Below are 22,831 nucleotides of genomic sequence, written 5' to 3' on the forward strand. Positions count from 1 at the left end.
AAGAAAACGTAATTACCGACGTATGAATTATATGATTACAAAAAACAATATGCTAATATATACTATGAACATGAAAGTACGACTTCGAACCATATGAATCGAGTCTGTCAATATGATTTCAATCAATCAGAGACAATTGTTATGAATCAGTCACCGATTAGCATATGTTGACCGCGAGAGCGTGAAGTCAACATGTCATCCCATTAAATTCGAGTAGCTTTGGGGACTCGTGAATGCTACGTGTGAACGTTCACGTGGTCGCGAAACCCACAGGAATATTCTCATAAAGACGTGACAAAACGGCGTGCTCGTGGGGCCCCCACCATCGACTTTGTGAGATTCTCTCCGATGGTCACGTAAAGACCCAAAAGTCTGTCGCCCTCCTCCGTCTCTTTTATCTCCGGCCGCTTTGTTCTGCTCCACCACCCGGATGAGGAGGACTCGGCGGGGCGATGCTTATCGCCAAGCCCGCCAGCCAGCCACCCATTGGTCGCAAGGCTCTGGGCCCCGCGGGCTCCGGTCTCTTTCGCCCACCACCGATGAGCTACCAGTGGGGGTTTGTCCACACGTTGGGGAGTTCTCTCTCCCCCCCGCCCTCTCTGAACGATTGGCTCCTCGGAATCTATGGCGATAAGTCTCTTTTATCTCTCTCTCTGGTAGCATGATTGGCTTTGAATTCGATTAGGAAGACCTTAACAAAGGTGAAGGTACTTTATCGAGTGTGGCCGATGCTTATCCTGCAGTGGGCAAAGAGAGATGCGTGGCTTCTCTTTCTTGAAGATAGAAAGAGACTTCATGCTGCATGACGTTAATATTCCCTCACGGTCGGTACCACCAGACAACATAGCACAATCTCCCACCCTCCCCCGTTCATGCCTATATATACCCTTCCAGCTCTTCAAACATCTATTACAAGGCTAGAAAATATATACTGAGAAGCCAAGCTCTCTCTCTCTCTCTCTCTCTCTCTCTCTCATTTGGATCCGAAGAACTCAGATCAAGTATTATTATGGGCGAAGTAAGTTCCATCCTGCACTGTTGTCCAATAACAGCAGTGAATTCTAGAGATCTTAAGAGGATTTTATATGCTTCAACTAACTTAAGTCTGAATGCTTTAAGCGATTGAGTTTATCAACATATAGTGGTTTTCGTGTCCCTAAGTCTGTTTGCTGAAGTCCTGCAAATACTTGTGACTGTGAAGGAGCAAAAGGAAGAAGAGAACAAAGAAGAGGCAGCAGAGGAGGAGCCCCCGGAGATTGTTCTCAAAGTGGACATGCACTGCGAGGGCTGTGCAAGAAAAGTTGAGCGATCGCTAAGACGATTCGAAGGTAAGAATCTCTCTCTCTCTCTCTCTCTCTCTTTCTCTTTACTGGAAAGTAGTATTGCAACGATCGGCAAGCCAACGTATACTGATCAACAAAGAGATCAAATAATACTGAGAGAATCATTAGCTTCATCTAAAATGAAAACAGGTGTGGAGGATGTGAAGACAGACTGCAAGTCTCGAACAGTGGTGATCAAGGGGAAGGCAGCGGATCCAGCAAAGATATGTGAGAGAATTCAGAAGAAGACAGGCAAGAAGGTCGAGCTCATCTCTCCCCTCCCAAAACCCCCCGAGGAGGAGGAGGAGAAGAAAGAGGAGGCCGAAGCCCCACCAGAAGAGACGAAAGAAGAGGTAACCACCATCGTCTTCTCCAAGTATATTATTATTACCCACGACCCTCCCAGTGTAAAACCTCGTTCCACATCCGTCCTTCCCATGGATGCAGCCGAAGCCGATCACGGTCATTCTCAAGGTCAGAATGCACTGCGAGAGGTGTGCTCAAGTGCTGCAGAAGCGCATCAAGAAGATGGACGGTGAGCAGATCTTACCAGGCACTAATAACAGCAGTTTCTTGTCAGATCACTAACTCATTGGATTGCTCGTAGGTGTGGAGTCGGTGGCCACGGACTTGGCCAGCAGTCAAGTGATCGTCACAGGATTCATAGACCCAGTGACATTGGCGGAGAACGTGCACAGGAGGACGAGGAAGCAGGCTTCCATCGTGCCGGAGGAGGAGAAGGAGGAAGAGGGGGAGAAGAAGGACGACAATGGCGACGAGGAAAAGATGCGAGAGGAGGAGGATGAGAAGAAAGAAGAGGAGGGAACGAAGGACGACATCAGCAAGTACGAGTATTGGCCTTCTTCTCGGGACTATGTGGAGTACGCTTATACGCCTCAAACCTTCAGTGACGAGAACCCCAATGCTTGCTCTGTTATGTAATCATCCTACGAACCACAAGTGTATATATATAGTATAGTCTTATAATTAAGCGCTCATGTTATGTATGCCATGCATGGCTTTTTGGTAGCCGCCACACCGAGTAGTGTCTTTACATATATGAAAACCTAATTGGTGATGGCATGAGCTTATGACTGTATCTCTTCCCTAATCATCATCCACTACTAATTTGCTAAAGATTATGTAATAATGGGAATTCGAAAATGTTTTAGCATTTTAATAGCTTAAGCTTTCCTTTTTTGAGATCAATGGTGATCCAATTAAAATCATGTTCATGTTGTGGAATGTTCAATTAATGATAGCTACTAATTTTCTTTCTTGCTTTCCGTTGATTCATAGGATTCTCAATTCATTTAGGGCAATGATCCACTTGAGAATCATGATGAATCAGCAGCATCACAGACTTCATTGTGTGGGTGGCAAACAATAAATTTATGTCTAGCATGCCCAGATCATCTACATGAAATCTAAATCAGTATCCTGAACAATTATCAGTTTATGGAAGAACAAAAGAACAGACAATTTAGAAGACAAACAATAGCTGGAATGATGGAAACCGATGATATCATCGACGTGTAATGAAACTTAATATACAGCAGATTCGTAGTTAAGAAAACAATTGTATCGAAGAAACAGAAGAAGAAGAAGAAGAAGAACAATTGGCTCATTATTGGTCAAACATCATCAGTCAGAACACCTCCTGGATTTTGGAACAATTGCTTGCTCTACAAACATTCTTAGTCCAATCCGGATGGCTATTCAATGCATTTTCAAGTATGCATAAAGTATGAACTAGACTAACCAAATAATGTGGGGAAAAAATTATTTAACTAGGTGCGACTTGTTACCGATCAGCATCTGGTTTACTGACAAATTCTTGGAGGAAGAAAGTGCTGAGAGATTTGTCTGGCAAAGTAGAGACAAAAGGTGCCAGATTTTAGCAAAATACCTTTGTTGCCGCATTCTCAAATTTGCAAATGAAGTTTCTCGAAACAAACTATGGCAATGATAGGCCCAGAAAAATCTCCAAGAGCACAACCTACAGAAACAACGATGCAGAGCAGTAAACATGAGTATGAAGGTTGAGTTATAACGGAGAGAATATCGTCATCTCCAGTTTTAGGGTCAGCAAACATGTAAACTTAGCCTAAATATGGAAAGCACTTTTCCAGCTTCAAGGGAAGGCACATTCCAAGCTTGACAATGAGAAAAAGAATCATCAGTAGCCACAGAAGCAGACATATATATATATATACTACCAAACTATTGCAATGTCATACTACCAAACTACTGGAGTAATGTGCAATCGATTGACGCAAACATGCACTGCTTATGAAGAAAATACAGTGTCCACACCCAAATATGAGGTGTTATATGTTCCTATAGAATGCAGACAAAACACTTTGACAAGAAAATTATTTAGATCGCTAAGATGAACTTGCCATCAAAACCATGATTCGAAGGAGAATTGCTTCTTCTGTTATGTAAGAAGTTCCTGAATTGTATTTACAGAGTTGCAGATGAAGTTTAACAACAATATGAAATTTGTTCTAAACGGGGCCTTGACCTTGACCAGGACCATAGTGGCAGAATTTACTCCATAAAACAAAATAATGACTTGTTTGATACCATGAGAAGGTTAAATCTAGTAAACTAAGCTAGTTTCAGTGTCTACCACTCAGCAGCTACACCAGGTAAACAATGAAAAGCAACCAAACAATTGGCTTTTTCTTATATCTGTAATTACTTATCATATCATATTCCATCAATCAGAATCTAGCTTGATCTCATTGTATAAAGCATCTTAAGGGTGCACATATATTCATCCCACACGTTGCTAGCTTTCCTTTCTACCTCCTAGTCCAATTAGCAACCCATCCTTCAAGTGAAAATTTGTGGTTATAGTCCATTAATAGTTGAACATAGGGTAGCAATCTTCAGATTGTAAATTGCCATTTTTTCCAGAAATTAGCATGTACATAGTATCTCTTGCTACGCGTCATGCATTTATACAGGTCTATGCATGGAATCTATATGCTTGTACCTATAAGGTTTACCTCAGTTATGTGGTGATCAAGAAAGGATCAGGTAGTTGCATCCTAACCCAAAGTAAGGGTTAAAGAAGTAGATTCTATTCTTAGTTTTCATATATTAAATTTCGGAGGATATTTCTTTCAACACCAAGTTTATTATATTTATGGAGAATTATATTAGTACGTCGATAACAGCACACCAATATGTGACACAGGTAAAAATTGATAATTCCAAAGACAGAACTAAAGTATTCATATGTGCCTTTTTGCATGGTTATTTTGTGTAAATGAATACATGTACTTACCAATCCACTGGCCGGTTGAAGGATTAAAAAGAGCTCCAATGCCTGCTCCAACAGATGCAAAAACTAATGATGCGCTGCACTTTACAGTTGTCCCATACAACTTTCTCCTGAAAAGCCTGATCTTTTCATTGATGCTAATATCTTCATCACCATTGATATTCTTACGGAAAAAACATCTGTAGATCTCAATAACCACTTGGACAATCCATGATGCAGCTACACCCAACAAATGTCCTAATATAGAAAAACAGAAGAGCATAAGAATCAATAAATAGATAGTAGATCAAATTGGAAGTAAGAAACAAGAAAAGCCTAACCTCTGAAGGTTGTTCCGCTGACACTATATAAAAACGACAGAGTTGGCATACCCCTTGCAGCTTTGCGTTTGGCTGACTTAGGAACATCTGAAAAACCAAACTCAGAACCCTCAGTAGTCGAAGCAAAACCAAATACATTAAAGAAAATTAAAAAAAGTCAACAGGCAATCTTTTCCACTCAGAAATTTCATCCGAAGATAAGAATTTGACATGTATGTCTAAATTTAATGCGTCGACTCAAATCCTCTACCAGATGGTAGCTAGTCTATTCTCATCACAAGTAGCAAAAACAAACGGATAATGCACTTGTTACATTTAAACCACCACAAAATTGGACTCCTACATGAACCAATATTGAAGGAATATACCTGTCCCTTTGTCCCCGTGAGCCATAAACTGGAAATGTTACTTCAATAAAAAATAAGATAGAAAATTTCTTAACTTTATGCAAGTTAGGGAGTTGGTGAAAGCTTGATAACAACTACAGCACATTGTGAACCACATTTATCAGGTCAAGCAGCAGAACAAGAACCAGACACGTCTCAAATTATCCTATATGAACTATTAAGGCGATTTTTGTTAATCCACCTAAATAAGAAAATAGTATTGTGAAATCCATAAGATACAACAGCAACTGGAATGCAAGCTGAGAACGATAAGTGACATAGACATGGTGCGATGATCTCAGCATGCCATATACTGATCTTAGTGCAATGATGTCAAGAAGGTAAAAATAAGTATAACAATGTACCATCTTCTTGTGTGTTTTTTCTTCATATCTTTATGAATCTTAAGAATGCAGAAGGAAAATGGTCTCCAATAGACCACAATGCTTGTGCATCTATGGGAGTTCACTTCAACTTGGTGGAATTAAAGGTATGCCAAAAGATATTTGAAGATCCTTGGGCTTCCCTGAGGCAATGCCAATCAAATCCAGAAGACCCTCGAGCTTTCTCATGGCTGTGCCAAACAATCATCTCTGAGGACTCTTAAACAAATCTTTTACAACATAGAATCATAATGAGGGCTGCATGTTCTTAGGCCTAAGAACAGATCTTGTAGGATGAAGTACCTTGTTGAGGAGTCAAACAGTTTCTTATACTTTAAGAAAGAATCTCTTTTAAAGCGTTAAGACCATTGTGAGTTTAGTTATCCGATCTTGTGTATCATTGGCACATCTTTCCCAATAAATTAAGATATTAAGAGTATTGATCACTTTTAAAAAAATTATATTAGGTCCTAAAGGGTTTTTAAGTAGAACTTACAACCAGGAATACTGTAAGAATTTTAAGGTGGCTAGATTCTTTGATCTGTAACAAACTTTAGTCATCATAAGCAAAAAGGTTCTAGTAACTTATGATTGTTTCAAGGGAAAAAAAGGAGCATCTAAAACATGATGACTAGTATTTCCAAATTTCCACAGGTCATGAAAGTTCAGTCATCAGAAATTAAATGAAATATAATGAATATAGCATGGATATTACTCATGCATATCGATTTGAAAATTTCTCATTAATTTGATCAATAGCTTAGTGGAAGGGACCTAAGAACTAATCGTAACAACATATAATAAGATCTAATACCTTTAAGAAGTTTCCATGCCATTCTTTGTGAAACATGATGGACAGCCAATCTTTCCAGCACCCGCCTTATTGTTACAACAGATGTCTGAAATACAAGAAAACATCATTTGCATTCATGTCGTACTCCAAATTTGATGATGTCCCTTTGAAAAGAAACTAGTGATATTATCCAACTGGTTGTGAAAGTATTGTTATGGAATTAAAGCCACGTTCCATAAAGATGTGGAATTCAAGCCACATCCCTTTGTAAAGAAGCTTGTTCAGAATAACTAGCAAAAGTAAACATAACCACTCACTGTTAATTCATACTGTGTGCAGTTATATTAGATAATAATTGGTAAATATGAACAATGACAATAGACAGCTCCACATTGATGAATCAGTTTATCATGAACCTGGTGGTAAAACACTACAGTATTGCATCTTATACAACAACTAGAATGGACCACGTTAGAGCACAAGACTTTAGACGATGCAAGTCATGAAGAGGATAAATCCATGCGATTTTACCTTGTAAGCTTAGAGACTTTTGATAACCAAGTACCTACGTCAAGTTTAATGCATCATTATTATGCAATATTACCTATTTTTTTTTATATTCTTCTTCTCTATTATTACATTCAAGGTTTACATCCTTGAATGTTGCACATCTCTAGAAATAGATTGGAAATTAAGTAGCAGATATTTTTCGGCCTCAATTTGTACGATATTCAGACTACAATCTCTACTTGTGAGTTCTCCATTACACTCCAGTATCACAAGCGTATAAGCATTATAATGGGCATCTTAATTAGAAGAAGTCAATATGATGTATGTTGGGTTTCAGTCAATAGAACACATCACACATGCCAATATGTGGTCATCTGTATAGTTGGAACTCATATGGCGTATATGACAGCACAAGAGCCACAAAAGACTGTTAAATGACTAAAAGTATGAACAGATTTTAATATGTCTACTTGATATTGGACTTTGCCAAGCTTGTGCATTTCACATTATCTCATGAATATTGGAATACACATATTATCTTCTAGTTAAGCATAGAAGGAAGCAGTAATTTCTTAAAATAGTTTGTTGTTGTTTATTATAATTTCAAATATTTGCATGCAAATTTGTTTTACTATGCTTGAGTGTGTTAAGTAAAATATGTCATCATCTATTATGAAGTATAATTATATTGCTTGAAATCTAGTTCACTGGTCACTCCTATATTTTTCACAATTTTATTTTATTTATATTTTATAATAGAATCCATATTTTCACAATTCTGTATATCCATGTATCAGGATACTGGATATACAGAATTCAGTGAACAAACTGCCTACACTCTGCATCCACTTTTCATAATCTTGATAATGCATAATAGAGGGTACAAATAGATTCTTAAAAAATTGTGCAAATGCAACTAAATTGATTCAGTGTTTTAAACTAGAGACAATCACATATAAGATACAACAAAGGTGTTTTAACACATTATTTCATTTGTGAAAATCTTAGTTGTTTGGAACATCCTAATTTTATCCACAGCCATACTAGAACTGTTAAAGGGCAGCGCTGACTGTTTCTGAGACAAAAGGGCCCAAAGTTAGGTTGGTTAAAATTCAAACTCTTGGAGTAAATGGCAGGTTTGGTTTCTGCCTAACCCACTAAGAAGTTTCAGCTGTCTTTGTCCAAACACCTTAGGCCTGGTCAACTTTGACTGAGATTCAAGTTTCTGCCCAACTCAAAATATTGGAGTAACGCTCCATGAAGTCTCATATCAAAAGTGGAAGGATAATTGCAATGATATATAGGGTTACATAGGCTTACTATCATCAACTTGGATTTAAGCATTTTAGCTCTTATGGTTCTATTCACATCAAGTAATGGGTCAAATTCTCCATGAGTGGAGTTATCACAATTGGGGCTGGAGATACATCTTGTCATGGAACAATTATTGTGTCGAACCTCTCATGTCACTTACTAGGGCATAAATCTAGACTCTGAGCTATGTTTTGGCTTTAAGGTTTAATGGTGATATCAACCCTTAAGTGGGGAACATTGTGACACTCCAAACAGTCTTACAATGGAATTGAAAGAATGATTATAATGATATATAAGGCTAGATGAGCATATTAACATTAATTTGTGCTTAAGACTTTTTGGTCATGTGGTTCTAGGCTCACTAGATTACCATCAAAATAGGAATGGCTTAAGAAATCATCTCTTATATCATGCAATTAGTCTTGTGCCCTTTTTTCCCAAAAACTAAAACTTGGATGTATGCTGATCCTAGTAATATAAAGTTTTCCCCATTTTCTAACTTTAAGATTATTTTCTAGTAAGTCCAAGAAAAAACCCATATTACCAATGACACAATCAATAATCAAAGGTTTAAGCAGGGATGTTCTCAAGACAAACTTAAATTACTCGGTTAAGTAGTTATTTGAAAGTCTCATCATTGAATTTTTCAAATGATCAACCAAAGACAACCACTAAGAATCACATTCGGTGGTTCAAAACATATTTTAAAGAAATTGAAAAGCCTAATCAACATCCAGCCAAATGAAAAACAAGAGAAAAGAATGTCCGGATTAAAGTTCTTACCTCACGGATAATTTGTTTCACCGAGTTCCGAAAAGGAGTGACCAAATCTACAGGCTTTTCCTCTGGAGCCTCATGCAGAAAATCATCATTCTCTTCCACAGGAGGGCGAGGTTCCAAAAGAGGCAAATAGAACAACAAAAAGGACCTCAACGATGTTATTGTGAGAGACCTAAAACCAAAGGCTGAAAACAGAGGTTTCAGCTCTAGAGGATATTCCTTTGTTCTGTACTTGAATGAGTTGGGTAAAATATTTTCAGAAACACTTCGGACATTAGGAATGTACTCCGCATCCCATGTTGCACTTGCACCAGCATCACAATAAGCAATTGGAAGATCACAGTCACTGAAATGTTGACAAGTAGAAACCATCGAAATCAAAGATTACAGAACTCCATATTAACATGGAATCAAAAGTTTAGCAAATATAAGCAAAAATATATCCAATAATAGTTAATGCTACCGATTACAGTATCCAGGATCCCAACATGTCAAATAACTATGCGTGTATAACGTATTAAACACGAATGTGTATATTTCTTTACAGATTTTAAGATCAACATGATGGAAAGCAATGTAGCTAAACCACAGTCAAGTTTCCTAAAATAAAATGCTTCTCTTAGAAGCAATCCAGGCTCGAAGAGAAAAGATTACTCAAAGCGTTTGGTGACTGTATCTGAGACATGCTTCCCAGTTTCTTTGTCAGGAAAAAGAACACCCTCTCGACCGAAGGTATTGCTTTTCTTGGTTCAGGATTCACATATATGAAATGGAAGAAACTGATGCATTTAACATATAACAAGCATCAACTCTAAAAGTATGTCATTGCAGAAACAATAACTTTATCAGCGACAATTTCTAAGAGAAACTCCAAATCATGACAGACCTCAAAGGACGAAAAATATACTCAACCTTATCTAACAAACGCGAGATTAGTCACAGGACACCCAAAAATGACCAATTTCTTGGGACACGGAGCCGCACCCCGTAGCCAACCAAGAACGAATCGAATCCGATTAATACTCTCCTGTCGCAAATGAAACAAAAAACAAAGGATTATCGAGGGAAGCGCACCCAAAGATCGCCCGAGAGGCAAAAGGCTTCCCGGCGGCGACGGAAGCCGCCGCGGCCGACGCGGCGACAGTGGCCGAGAACAAGCTATAGGAGTGGAGGGATTGAGTGGACAAACTCGGATTCCTCTTCAAGAAATCGAGCAAGAGAGCGATCCCCGCCATTATTCCACGATCCCTCCCTCTCGACTCCCCCAAACCGAGATCGTCCCTCTCGCCGCAGCTACTCCCCTTTGAGAACTCGGGGAGGGCTCAGTGAAAGAAGAGACCCGCTTTATTAGGCCCAAGATTCTCTCCAAATCCTTTTGCGAGTTCGATCATGAAATGGACCGTTCACGATCAACACGACGGTCCAGCCATAGCAGTGTCGGTCAGGCCCACGCTATTCGACGGCTGTGACATGACTTGGACAACGATAATTGCAGGCATGCTTGGAGAGGATCTTCGTGTTTTTTTGTCGCACCCATCCTTGCGATGTGCCTGCGGCTTAGCGTACCTCAAAGTCCCGAGCATCAAGCGAAAGCCTACGTGCACGTAAGATTTGTGACTCTGGAACAGACCAACGGATGATATCGTGCCACGTAAGAGTTCAACAGTGGAGACTACCTTTCTCGACGAGACAGGGAACACGCATCTTCCTCCCAATGGCAGGATTCCGCGTGGGCCTTTTTGTGTTGGGCCGGGCAGCGAGCGTCTCCTTCTGACCATTTTGATTGCGTTTCAGAATTATATTTATATGTTTATTATATTATTGGAGAAATTATTTTTTTGAATGAATATATAGTTTATAGAATACTTTTGAGTGCTTGATAAATAATAAATAAAAAATTAATTTTTTTTATCTATTATTATTGATGAGGATAATAACTGTGATAGGACTCGGATGACGTCAGTTGTCCCAAATAACGCCTCACAGCATCTGGTCAATGCAGATCGGAACGCCGACCGAGACACATTAACACTCTGCTCAAGCTCAATCCTTCACGCCACGCCAACACCAGTGTCAGATGCTACCAACCTGTCCCCTGCAAGCGAGCAGCTCGGGAAGCAGTAAGCTTCCATATAAATACCCTCTCGTTCATCAGGGAGAGGGGCATTCGAGAACCACTATCATCTGACTTGATCGTCGGAAGGGTCGGGCCGAGCACCCCGACCTGACCTTTGTGCAGGTGCAAAGCAGAAACCGCCCCGCCGGATGTGAAGGCGAGGAGTTCCTACCAGGAGGAAACAACGATCCCGTCGTGACCATCGTATCAGACCACCTCGGCGGATTCGAAGGCTGTCTCGGAAAGATCCCCCGTCATCCGGACTTGAACCGAGCCGCGTCGACCTCGAGGCCACGGCTCAAAGATTGTTTCCATCAACAATTATATATGTGTTTATCTTAAAATCTGTAATTGTTTATAGAGTACATAATTCATGATGGCCTCTCTTGTTGAAATTACATTGTTATTGTTGTTAGAAATATGTTGTGTGCCTTCGAATTTCTTTTCTAAATTTATGTCTAATTTCAAATATCTTTTACCAATTTATGATTTAATCGAAGGAAAATATTGTATTACTACGCATCTATAACAATAGCTTTATTGTTTTCCTCGACAACAAAGAGACTCTGCATGAACCACATGAGAAGATGGAGTCAGAGCATATTGCGTTGCCTTTGCGTGCTCCCCATTCTAAGAACTTAGGAGGAGGACAAACATTTTGTGATGTGCTCCGCTACATGAGTTGCTCGTAAAGTATTATTGCTCGTCATGAGAAGCGTTGATGCCGAATAATTCCGACGATCACAGTCACCGAGCTTTTGCCGACGAGAATGATGACGAGTTCGACTTCGGCCCGATGTCTTCTTCGCTTCGATCCTTCTCCGGTTCAGCGTTCTGGAAGACACCAAGGGATGGAAGTCGACACGCATATAGTGCATACTTCATGATCTCGAGCTTAATTTGCAGTGGATAGTTACCTTTGGGTGTTGCGGGGGAGGCTCGAGATCGACCATCCGCATCGACAGCCTCGCGATCTCAGCGACGGCGGCGTCCCTGGACGCGGGGTCGTCGCCGGCGAGTTCCTCGTAGGCCGCCTCGAAGGCCTGCTGCCAGAACCTCGGCAGCCGGCCGGTGCTGTGGCTGTGGGCGTACACGTCCCACATGTGCCTCACCACCTTCGCCCGCTCCTCCATCTCCTGTACCCACACACAGACAACAAAGCCGAGGAAAGCAGCGGTGAGGCATCACATCGAAGAGGAGGGAGGACAAGGTTTGGGGCGGGAGGGGGCGGCGGACCAGGACGTCGACGTCTTCGAGGAGGGGGCCGTCGAGGTCGTCGGAGGGGCGGCGGGCGGACCACTTGAGGGTGAACGTGCCGGCGAGCATGGACCAGAGGGCGAGGAGGAGGACGGCGGCGAGGGCCCACAGCTTGTACCGGCCCCTGGAGAGGAGGGGGCCGGAGGGGGAGGGGCGGCTGGGGCAGGCCGTGGCCGACGAGAGGAGGGATTCGCTCACCTCCTTCATGTCGGAGGAGATGTAGAGGTGGGTGGGTGGGTCGACGCGGTTTCGCTGGGGGAAGCTGAGTGGGTATAAGACGACGGGCGTCAGTGGAGCGGAGTGGAGTATGCGCTTGGCGTCTTCCAATACTTTGTGTCGTTCGCTGAGTGCGGCGGCGCACGCAATCACTTGGCCTGTCGTCGGCAGGCCTTTAAATTAATCCTTCGGCTCGATTTCCTTTTCCGATTGTCACAGACAAAATTAGAGATGAAATGGATCGAATGAGGTGGATAGAACGATCATAATAGACTGGATGTTAATTGGGTCATATTTCCTATCTTGAAGAATCATCGTAATAAAATGAGCCTATAACATATTTAGAATCACCTGTTGCTAGCAATTCTTTAGGGAAAGTCAACTTAAGAAGTGGCCCTCATCGTCAATATTTGAAACTGTCATTAGGCGTCGCAACGTGAATTGACGCGCCAATCGACGCTGCATTTAATTCTTCCCCATCGAGGAATTCCTTTCAACGCTCTGCCATCACACCCCACTCGTGATCGCCGTCAGAGCATTGACTTCCGCATTGACTCCGAGGTAAACTAAGAAAGAAGCGCTTCGAAGTCAACAAAGGTTGACATCGCGAGGACTCCTTTATGGTCTGCGTTGCTACTTTTCGTCTGTGGTTGAGAGAAAAGTTGAATCCTCAAGAGTTTGGTCCGACAAGCTTACCAGTCGTAGCCATAAATACGCACTAAAAGAAAGCTGTGGATGTTGACCTACACCGAACACGTCGTTCCTTTCGGTCATGTATACGGCAATTCCCAATTGGAGACTGTTACATTAAGTGCAGCTGTTGCAGGACATCTTCTTGTGGGTGCACCGGCGCCACCGACTCCGCTGATGTCTGGTCAACGCAACTCTGACGCGGGCGAGTCGGTCTAATTTACCCATTGCGTACACGTAAAGAGGATAATTGAGTCGCTAATTGACTTGAATCCATTGTAAGACCGTTCAGGTCAAACTTTTCAGACACGGAATTGGCCATCCAATCACATAATTCTTGGCTCAATAGTCACAGAAGAAGAACGCCGGTGAAGTAGTTGATATGTGGCAGAATTAGAAGATGGATTTGCATTGAACAAACTGCACACCGAGAAACAATGTGTGCTTCACAGAGATGAACGGAAGCGTCAACGTCGGTCAGCTGGATTTCACGGGGCCCACGGGAGCCTTGGTACTGACGTAAGACACGAGGTCCTCGACGTCACCCGGCGCCGGCCCGTCGAACTGGACCTCCCTCACTCGGTGGCTCTCCAGGTCCACCGCCAACACGTGGCCATCCACCCACAGCACCACCTCAAGCTTCGTGCTCTCGAACCTCAACGGCCGCGGGGGCGCCCTGCACGCGATCGGAACACCTCTCTCCTGCTCCACCGCCTCGTCGCCGCCGACTACCGTCACGGGGAGGGAGTCCAGGATGGACCACTCGTCGAACGGTCCCAGGCGGTACACCACGACCGCTGACTCCGTCACGCACGTGCAGCACAGCCGCCCGTCTTCGCCGGCCTCGCCCAGCTCCCACGGCCCGCCGGCGTCCTCGCACCCCGGGGGCGGCGGGAGCACCCTCGCCTCGTCGGCCTCGGGATCGTAGGCGAGCACTGCGGGGGCGGACGTTCGCCAGTACGCCACGCCGGCGGCTGAGACGCCGGAGCAGGGGACGATTGGATCGGCTGATGTGGTCACGGCGAACCACTCCTGCCACGTGCCGGAGGGGGATGAGAAGTTCTGGAAGCGATACCCGCTGGCGGATTCGTCCATGTCGGCGCAGACGACGTAGAACCGGGCGGGGCCGTCCGGCAGGTTGACGAGGGCGAGGGCGAGGGAGGGGGTGCGGCAGTAGAGATGAGGCCTCGGTGGGCGTGGGATGGTGCGCCACTTAGCGGTGGCGGGGTTGCAGACGTAGTAGGTGGACCAGGGGCCGACGAGGAGGAGGAGACCACGGGAGGAGGAGCGGGCGGAGGCGGCGGTGGGGAGGAAGGCGAGGGAGGGGTCGGCGAGGTCAGTTGGGAGGCGGCCAAATGGAGCGTAAGAGGGGCGGGACCCGCGGAGATTGGAGGCTGCGGTGTGGAAGAAGACTCCGGAGACGGCGCCCTCGTCGCCATTGGTGATGACCCAGTCGGCGTCGATGCCGATAGTGGAGACGGCGAAGTAGTCGTCGGCGAGTAGCCACTCGGATTCGTCGAACTCCATGGCCTCGGGTTCCATCGCTTTCTTGGGCATCAAGAAGGAGGAGGAGGAGGGAGAAAAGGTTGGCTTCGGGGGAAACTTGGCTTTGCTGTCTTTCTTGATATTGTACTTACTTCTTGGCTTTTCCATTGACAGAACGAAGTCTCCTTATCCAGAGAGAGAGAGAGAGAGAGAGAGAGAGTGTGTGTGTTGTGTGTGTCACGCACGGTATAATTCAACTCATATACTGAATAAATAGATTATATGTATATATATATATATATATATATATATATATATATATATATATATATAAAGTCAACATATAGTAACATATACAATCATCATAAATTGGTCATATAAACTAACTCATCCAATATAGTACATCAATTCAGCTTCGTTTCGAACTATACAATAGTTAGGGTTATCATAAGAATATGCACCCCAAGTATATATATATATACATATATATGTATATATATATGTATGTATATACATATATATATATGTATGTATATATATGTATGTATATACATATATATATATATATGTATGTATATACATATATGTATGTATATACATATATACATATATGTATATACATACATATATATATATACATATATGTATATACATATATTTATATATTTATATACATATACATATATATATATATATATACATATATATGTATATATATATGCAACGATTTGGAAGATGATAATAAAAGGGGAGTGCGATGATGTCTGCGCTCTCCTTGACCGCCGCGAGGTCAATCTGGGAAAGGCCGAGAAACGCCGATGGAGACGAGAGGCCGCGATGTACCCCCAGGTCCGGCGAACGCCGAGGCGTCGTCCGCGGCGCAGCCACCAGCGCCCGAAACCCTAACCGAAGCTCCTCGGAGGAGAGCCAGCGGTGCCAAGAGGAAAGCCCATACTCTGTCCTCTTTCGCCGGTACCTCCTTCTCCGCCCCCCCGAAGCGCCAGGCCAAGGAGAGGAACCTCCTCCACCATGTCTTCCCCGTTCACAACGGCCCCTGCACCAGAGCTCGGCAATCGCCTCACAAGGTCGCGGCCGCCGCCACTCATAAGCCTACCGATCATGTTGCGGTGCCCGCGTGGGCCACGGAGACTAAGGCAAAGGACGTCTCGACCGACGGAGGACAGATCAAGGCGGAGGAAGAGGAGGTGTCTGAGGAGCCGCTCGTGGATGTGGAGTTTGAGGCCATTCGATCTCGAGGTGCCAGCGTTCATGCTGTCCCTACTCCTGCCGGTGAGCTCTCTGGCGAAATTTGGGATCTTGGAGACGTGTTCAGCTTATCCATTTGTTTTCCTGCTTGTTTATGCTTTCATTTTCCCCCCATAGGAAATTGTACTAGGGTTTGGATAGAATGATTATTGGTCTTCCTCTTCTTCCTGCAAAGCACGATTTTTATATTCATTTAGTCACCTTGGAGCAGGAGGAGAGCTAACTTGATTTGGTAAAAAAAAATTCTATAATTGAGATCAAAATCCAATTGGAAACTGATCTCAATGTGCTGTTTATTAGGAAACTCTGGAAATTCCAGTATATACGTGAAATGATTCACGTTTGACCTGGTTCTTTATGTAGGATGGTTCTCATGGAATATAATTCATCCTGTGGAGAAGCATATGTTGCCTTCCTTTTTTGACGGAAAGTGTGAAAACTGGACATCTGAAGTGTACATGGAAATTCGGAATTCCATCATGAAGAAATTTCATTCCAACCCACAGAAGCAGGTGGAACTCAAAGATTTCTCAGAGCTGTCTGTGGGAGATGCAAATGCGAGGAAAGAAGTCCTGGAATTCTTGGACCACTGGGGTCTGATCAATTTTCATCCTTTTCCACCATCCATACCCGAAGCAAGCAAATCTGATGCTGATGACACAGTTAAAACATCATCTTTGGTTGATAAGTTGTACCAATTTGAAACAATTCAGTCCTTTCTCCGAATTAAAGAAGAGCCCTTGGTACCTGCTGCACCACCTTGCTTGCTACCAGAGTCTGCCCTAACTGATGATTTGGTTAGGCCAGTTGGTCCTTCTGTTGAGTACCATTGCAACTCTTGCTCAGCTGATTGCTCTAGAAAGCGTTACCATTGCCAAAAGCAGGTTAGTTGGTCCTTCCACACCGATGACTTGTATTAAGTATTTATATTACTTTAACAGTGTTTGACGATGAAGTCTTCTCTTGATGTGTCAAAATGCAGGGCCATGCATTGTATAATATTTATATTACTCTCTCAATTTCTTGATTGATGGTAATACACTCGACGGTCTTATAACACACCAAAGTGTACCTAGTCATTTTTAGCTTGTCCAAACCTTAAATTTGTTCTAATGAAACTCAAAATCATGATGTAGCATCTTATTGCACAAAGCATCTTATATAGTTGCAATAATTTCTGCCTTTTTTCCGTGTTACCCCTGATTTTATATATATATATATATATATATATATATATATTGCACAAAGCATCTTATGTAGTTGCAATGCCAAACAGCATTTATTTATTAAAACTTAAAGGAGATGTGTTGTTTCTTCTAATTTCTTTTCTCCCTCCTTTCGTAGCCGTGAAGAATTCATAAATTCAGTTTTTCCTGCTGCAACATGTAATTCTTGCTGTCTCTTTAAGTTTCATCCATATTTGCTCGGCTTTCCTAGCGATAAATATGTATTTAATCCTTGTGCAAGTATTTCTAGTGAGTGATGTGACTTATATGGGGATGTTTCTTTGTACATGAGAATGTTGTTCTATGATCTTATATACATAAACTAACAAAAATCATTTGTATTTACAAACGTACCACCTTCGAATCTTTTATGGTTTCTAAATTGGTTGAGCAATTGTTAATGTATCTCATTTAACACAGTTGTCAAATTGTATATTAACTCGAACAATTAACAAAGATCTTGGCTCATCAATTTTCTGCCAGACTTTGTTATAAACCAGTCTTAGCGCCATGGTCCAGTTGCTAATTTGTGACATATGTGACCAAGGTTCAAGGCATAGATTGTGGGGGCAAGAATGTGTGTATTAGCCTGCCCAGATCTCAGATTGGCATGTTACTCTGGCATCAGCCACAATTTTTAGTCTTGGTTACATACTGAGAAGGCCTGTTGCAGCCTATCGAATGTGATCACATTCTGAGAAGGAGGCATTACTTGCTCATCAAAGGTCTTCCTTATGTTTAGAACATTTTTGCCTGCAATAAAAGTTGAACATGAGGGACCGAGTTGCTACTCTTAAACTATCTTGCCTTTTAGAGGCACAGGAACTTTTATGAGATCCAAGTCTTAGTTTTTCTTTTCCTATTGGCTTTATCCTGTCTGGTATTCTACAAAATAGTTGCATCAGTATATCTATAGGACACATGATGATTTTTTTTTAATCACAGGCAGATTTTGATTTGTGCACTGATTGCTACAACGAGGGGAAGTTTGGATCAGGCATGTTACCAGCTGATTTTATCCTTATGGAATCTGCAGAGGTTCCTGGTTTAAGTGGTGGGAGTTGGACAGATCAGGAAACTCTGCTTCTACTAGAAGCCTTGGAACTTTTTGGGGAGAACTGGAATGAGATTGCTGAACATGTTGCTACAAAAACCAAAGCCCAATGCATCTTACATTTTCTTCAAATGCCGATTGAGGATTCTTTCTTAGAAGGCGATGATGATGATAATGACAATAACCTGGATAGCAAGAATCCGACTTCATCAAATAAAGAATCAACAGCCACAAATACTTCTGAATTGATGGAATCTGACAAGAAAGAAGCAAAGGAGGATGAGGAACGCTCTCCTGCAGATGCTCTTGAGGCTGAAACAAAAAAATTTGAAAGTTCTGAAAATATAGATGAACGTATAACTTCCAAAACAGATCCTTTGGTGAATAAGAGTCCTGATGACGAACATATTTTCCAAGAAAATGGGGCCAGTTTTGCTATTGATGCACTGAAGGCTGCATTTCAGGCTGTTGGATACTTTCCTGAACAAGGATTGGGTTCATTTGCAGAAGCAGGAAATCCAGTCATGGCACTTGTGAGTTCAAGTGCATTTTTTGCTGTGGAATATAATATAACCTCTTTATTAGTGCTTTTGGACGTTGACCCGTAAATAGTGTTCCCTTTGCAGGCAGCATTCTTATCAGGTGTTGTAGAATCTGATTCTCTTATCACCTCATGCCGCAGTTCCCTGAAAGCCATATCAGAGGATTCACCTGGCATCCAGCTTGCTACCAGGCATTGTTTTGTTCTTGAAGATCCACCAACTGATAGTAAGGATCCATCTCTCTGTGTGAGGTATTCAGCTTGACTCATATTTGATTAAAGATTGATTTAACATGGTAATGGCTGACTGTTTGATTTGTGAAACAAAATGCAGTCCTGATATTGAAACAAGCAATGCGGGGATTCATAAGGATGAAAGCAAAATGTCAATTTTAGATACCACCGACAAATCAGAGGAGCAGAACAAGATTGCTGCCTCTACGGAGAATGATGGGAACTCATCCAGTTTGTTGCAAGATTCTTCACCAAAAGAAACTGATGTGGAAGAAGTAAATGATGCGACTCCAAAGAAGGCAGTGCTCGCTACTGTTCAGGAATCTGTTGATCAGTCTTTGTCTGGGGACCAGTGTATGGCTAGTAACGCGAAGGGTGTAACTGGTGCTTCTTTGCCTGTAGAACCTATGCCCAACGTTATGAAAGAAACTGAAGATTTAGCTTTTCAAGGTGAAGTTACAAAGAGTAAGAAGGCAAAGGAAGTTAGTTGTCCCAACTCAGTGGGTCAGAAATCAAATAGTATGAGAAGTTCAGATGATCTAGCTTCAACAGACAGGGTCCAACAGCATGCAGATTCTACAAAGGCTGTGGATAAGATACGTACTTCAGTTATCTCAGAAGAACAAGTGCGCGTGCAAACAGGTGGTTCAACTGATGAAACTAAAGACAAAGCAGGTAAGAAATAGAAAATTTTCTTAAGAACCAGTGGAATCACAGTTTTCATTTGTTGGTATCTACTAATCCTTTCCCTACTTAATACTCTGGGACTTTTCTAGTTTTCATCTTAGATATATTTAATGTAAGTTGCCTGGTGAGATTTTCTCAGTATTGATATTGAACTATCTTCACATACCATGTCTGTATTCTCATGCGTGATCAATAAAGTTTATGCCTTTTATTCTCGAGTGATGATACTGATTCCTCTGTTACATTAGGTTGCATTTTGCAACTATCTTTTTCATGCCTTTTATACAGTAACAATAGTATACTGTTATCATTTGGAATTTGCATCTAACAAGAGATTGACCATTCACCGTGTAGGTGGCTCTATTGCTGGTGACTATAGGTCCATCTGACCTGATGTGGAAAATACCTATCTGCAATTTTAGCAGTGTCACTCCAATATGTGATGCTTGTAATACCGGTTCATTCATTGCACACCAACCGGTATTAACCTAATACTGGCCTAATCAAGTACCTGTATTGAAACCTATAGCTTAATATTGTTAGTTACGTGTATATATACCTTTTTTTTAGTCTTTTCTTATTTTATTCAATAATAGTTGGCATCTACTAATTTAGAAGAGAATTAAGATTAGTGATTTAAGATTTTTTTTTTCTCAAGTTCATTTGTTACAGTATGATGCTAAATTGCTCTTGCAAACTCAAATAAAAAATGTAGGTGTCATATTTATCTAATAAAAGGTCGACATTTAAGAAAAAAAACAATCTTATTGATATTTATTAGTAGAGAAGCAGCCGTGAAGTATCCCAAATCTCCTAAAACATCTGATCTTATTGATATTTATTATTCATTTGGATTCTTTAAAAAGTTATCTGATACGTATCGACAAAGTGTATCGTATGAGCACTGGTTTCTGACACATCGGATACTAGTGGGGCAAGCAATTTGAAGTATTCTTGTACCGTAGTGTGGCCAAATAACTAGTTTTCTCTGTAAATAATTGCTGACAAACTATTTACCAACATCAACACGTGACTAGTTTGTACTTCATAAATGTCATTGGATCTAGGAAAAGAATTCTGCAGATTTTCCAATACCACTAGTCGGATGCTTTTGAAACAACCTCCGGTGGATCTTCTTCTTATCAATAGTTGGTTCTAGAAATCTGATACCTTTTGGTCGTGGTCTCTCTTTCTTGTCTGCTAGAAATGATTAAAAGTTGTTGCTTAGCTGCATGGTTTAATCGGCTCAGTTAACCTCTGATTTAATGAGATGGTAATTTTCCATGTATCTTGCAGTTGAGGGTGAGAGAAAAGATTCATGCAACAATGATGAGAAAATTTTCAACCCAACTGCAGTTGATGGTGATCTTAGGATAGATAGGTTGAAACGTGCTGCAGTTACTGCACTCTCAGCTGCTGCTGTGAAGGCTAAGCTTCTTGCCAAGCTGGAAGAAGATGAAATTCGGAAACTCGTTTCTTTGATTATTGAAAAGCAGGTGATCAAGAGAACAACAATCAATACAACATCTTCTTTAGAGTCTAGTTCTGTATCAACTGAATAATCAACACTAGTATGGAAAAGCATCTAACATATGATACCGCTTATGCATTTTTCATTTTAACGCGAGTTACTATGACATTGCTGTGTTTGACCTTGGCTATCCTGCAGTTGCATAAGTTGGAGGTGAAGTTGGCATTTCTCACCGACATAGAAAGTGTCGTCTTCAGGATGAGAGAACAAACAGAGAAAGCAAGACACAGACTTATGCTTGAGCGTTCACAGATAATTGCTGCTAGACTTGGTGCAGCACCCGCTTCCCTACACAGAGCCAACCCATCTTCCTTACCAATAAACAGATTAGCCATGGGATACAGCGCAACTGGTCTAAAGCCACTTAACATGGCATCGCGGAATCCACCACCTGTAAGGAGGCCATGAAGATGGGAATCTAGTTGCTTTTGTACTCTCTGGTATGTTGATCATTTTTTAAATTTCATTTGTATTTTTGGGGTAGAAATCATATGAGAAGCATAACACTGGTACTTTTTTTTTTTTTTTGCTATTCCAATTGCATTACAAATTCCTCATCACGTCTAGTAGTTCTTTTCCTGCATTCCCATCATGTTAAACAGTTTACCTTCTAGTTTTGGCATATTCCCTAATTAGTCTTAGAAATTTTAGGTCTTGGCAACATTGTTGTAGAATTGTTGGATCATTGCAGCGGTTGGACCAAGCTGGTTTTCTGAACATAATTCATTTTCTTCAAGGAGGAGAACTGCTTTGTTTCTGATTTCATATCAACCAGGTGCATCTATTAATGTTGTATTCACCTAAAGGAAAGAAGATCTATTTATATCTGTAATCTGCCTGATCTTTACCTTGTAACCACCACTCGATCAACGTTCACTAAGGTAAGACCTTAAGAGGAATGATTGCTGCTATAACCATGATAGCCACAATATTCTGACTGCTGCTCCCCTCCACTGAAGTGGATAGTGAAAACATATACAGGTGTGATGCAAAATGAGAGAGTCAAACTGAAGAAAGGATCACAAGTATGTCTTCTCTAGAACGAATGTTTTCATGCATGTATTTGACTTCAGTCACTGTTCTCTCTATGTTTCTCTCCACAAGAAGCTAAAGGCAGAGAAGTGCAGCAGATACAAAGTACCTTTAGCAGTTCTTTGTTGGTTGGTTTTGTTGAAGAAAGGCTTCTGATCAATTTGATTTAGGATGATTTATGTTGTGGTGTTTGATGCATGTGAAGTGCAGATCATACGAGCCAGAGTTGCGTGTTTCATATGGAATGCGTGTTCTTTGCAAAAACAAGATAATTCCTGCTGAACTATGTGAATTAGATGTTCGTATGTTCAACATTGGTAGAAATATTTGTGAATAAAATAAAATAGAGATAGACTAAACGGATATGCATTTCTGAGGATAGTTGGATTATAT

The 22,831-nt window shown here is 41.6% G+C and overlaps 4 protein-coding genes across 5 annotated transcripts; 2 read left to right on the forward strand and 2 right to left on the reverse strand.

Annotated features, from left to right (window-relative positions):
• Nucleotides 1-880: 880 nt before the first annotated feature.
• On the forward strand, nt 881-2,531 carry LOC135634568 (heavy metal-associated isoprenylated plant protein 7-like). The gene is made up of 5 exons (XM_065144945.1): nt 881-1,018; nt 1,202-1,328; nt 1,473-1,675; nt 1,770-1,857; nt 1,930-2,531. The coding sequence occupies exons 1-5, from the start codon at nt 1,010-1,012 to the stop codon at nt 2,262-2,264; spliced, it is 762 nt and encodes a 253-aa protein (XP_065001017.1). The 5' UTR covers nt 881-1,009; the 3' UTR covers nt 2,265-2,531.
• A 394-nt stretch (nt 2,532-2,925) lies between these two features.
• Nucleotides 2,926-10,412, reverse strand: LOC135634578 (uncharacterized). Its single transcript, XM_065144963.1, has 6 exons — nt 10,178-10,412; nt 9,107-9,449; nt 6,521-6,605; nt 4,938-5,024; nt 4,621-4,854; nt 2,926-3,321 (listed from the first exon to the last, which is right to left on the reverse strand). Exons 1-6 carry the CDS (start codon nt 10,336-10,338, stop codon nt 3,248-3,250), a joined length of 984 nt encoding a protein of 327 aa, XP_065001035.1. The 5' UTR covers nt 10,339-10,412; the 3' UTR covers nt 2,926-3,247.
• Nucleotides 10,413-11,741: 1,329 nt separating this feature from the next.
• LOC135638283 (uncharacterized) lies at nt 11,742-12,864 on the reverse strand. The gene is made up of 3 exons (XM_065151344.1): nt 12,456-12,864; nt 12,137-12,355; nt 11,742-12,053 (listed from the first exon to the last, which is right to left on the reverse strand). Exons 1-3 carry the CDS (start codon nt 12,681-12,683, stop codon nt 11,967-11,969), a joined length of 534 nt encoding a protein of 177 aa, XP_065007416.1. The 5' UTR covers nt 12,684-12,864; the 3' UTR covers nt 11,742-11,966.
• Nucleotides 12,865-15,609: 2,745 nt separating this feature from the next.
• LOC103979818 (SWI/SNF complex subunit SWI3D) lies at nt 15,610-22,617 on the forward strand. 2 transcript variants are annotated; one of them, XM_065144970.1, is made up of 8 exons: nt 15,610-16,157; nt 16,497-17,017; nt 18,305-18,946; nt 19,040-19,206; nt 19,289-19,863; nt 21,172-21,371; nt 21,545-21,846; nt 22,058-22,617. In XM_065144970.1, the coding sequence occupies exons 1-7, from the start codon at nt 15,686-15,688 to the stop codon at nt 21,812-21,814; spliced, it is 2,847 nt and encodes a 948-aa protein (XP_065001042.1). In that variant the 5' UTR covers nt 15,610-15,685; the 3' UTR covers nt 21,815-21,846; nt 22,058-22,617. The 2 variants fall into 2 exon arrangements, with proteins under 2 accessions (XP_065001042.1, XP_065001048.1); XM_065144976.1 differs by lacking the exons at nt 21,172-21,371; nt 21,545-21,846; nt 22,058-22,617 and adding an exon at nt 20,230-20,278.
• The last annotated feature ends 214 nt before the right edge of the window (nt 22,618-22,831 follow it).

Source organism: Musa acuminata, chromosome BXJ1-3 (assembly GCF_036884655.1).
Source record: "Musa acuminata AAA Group cultivar baxijiao chromosome BXJ1-3, Cavendish_Baxijiao_AAA, whole genome shotgun sequence".
Lineage (NCBI taxonomy): Eukaryota > Viridiplantae > Streptophyta > Magnoliopsida > Zingiberales > Musaceae > Musa > Musa acuminata.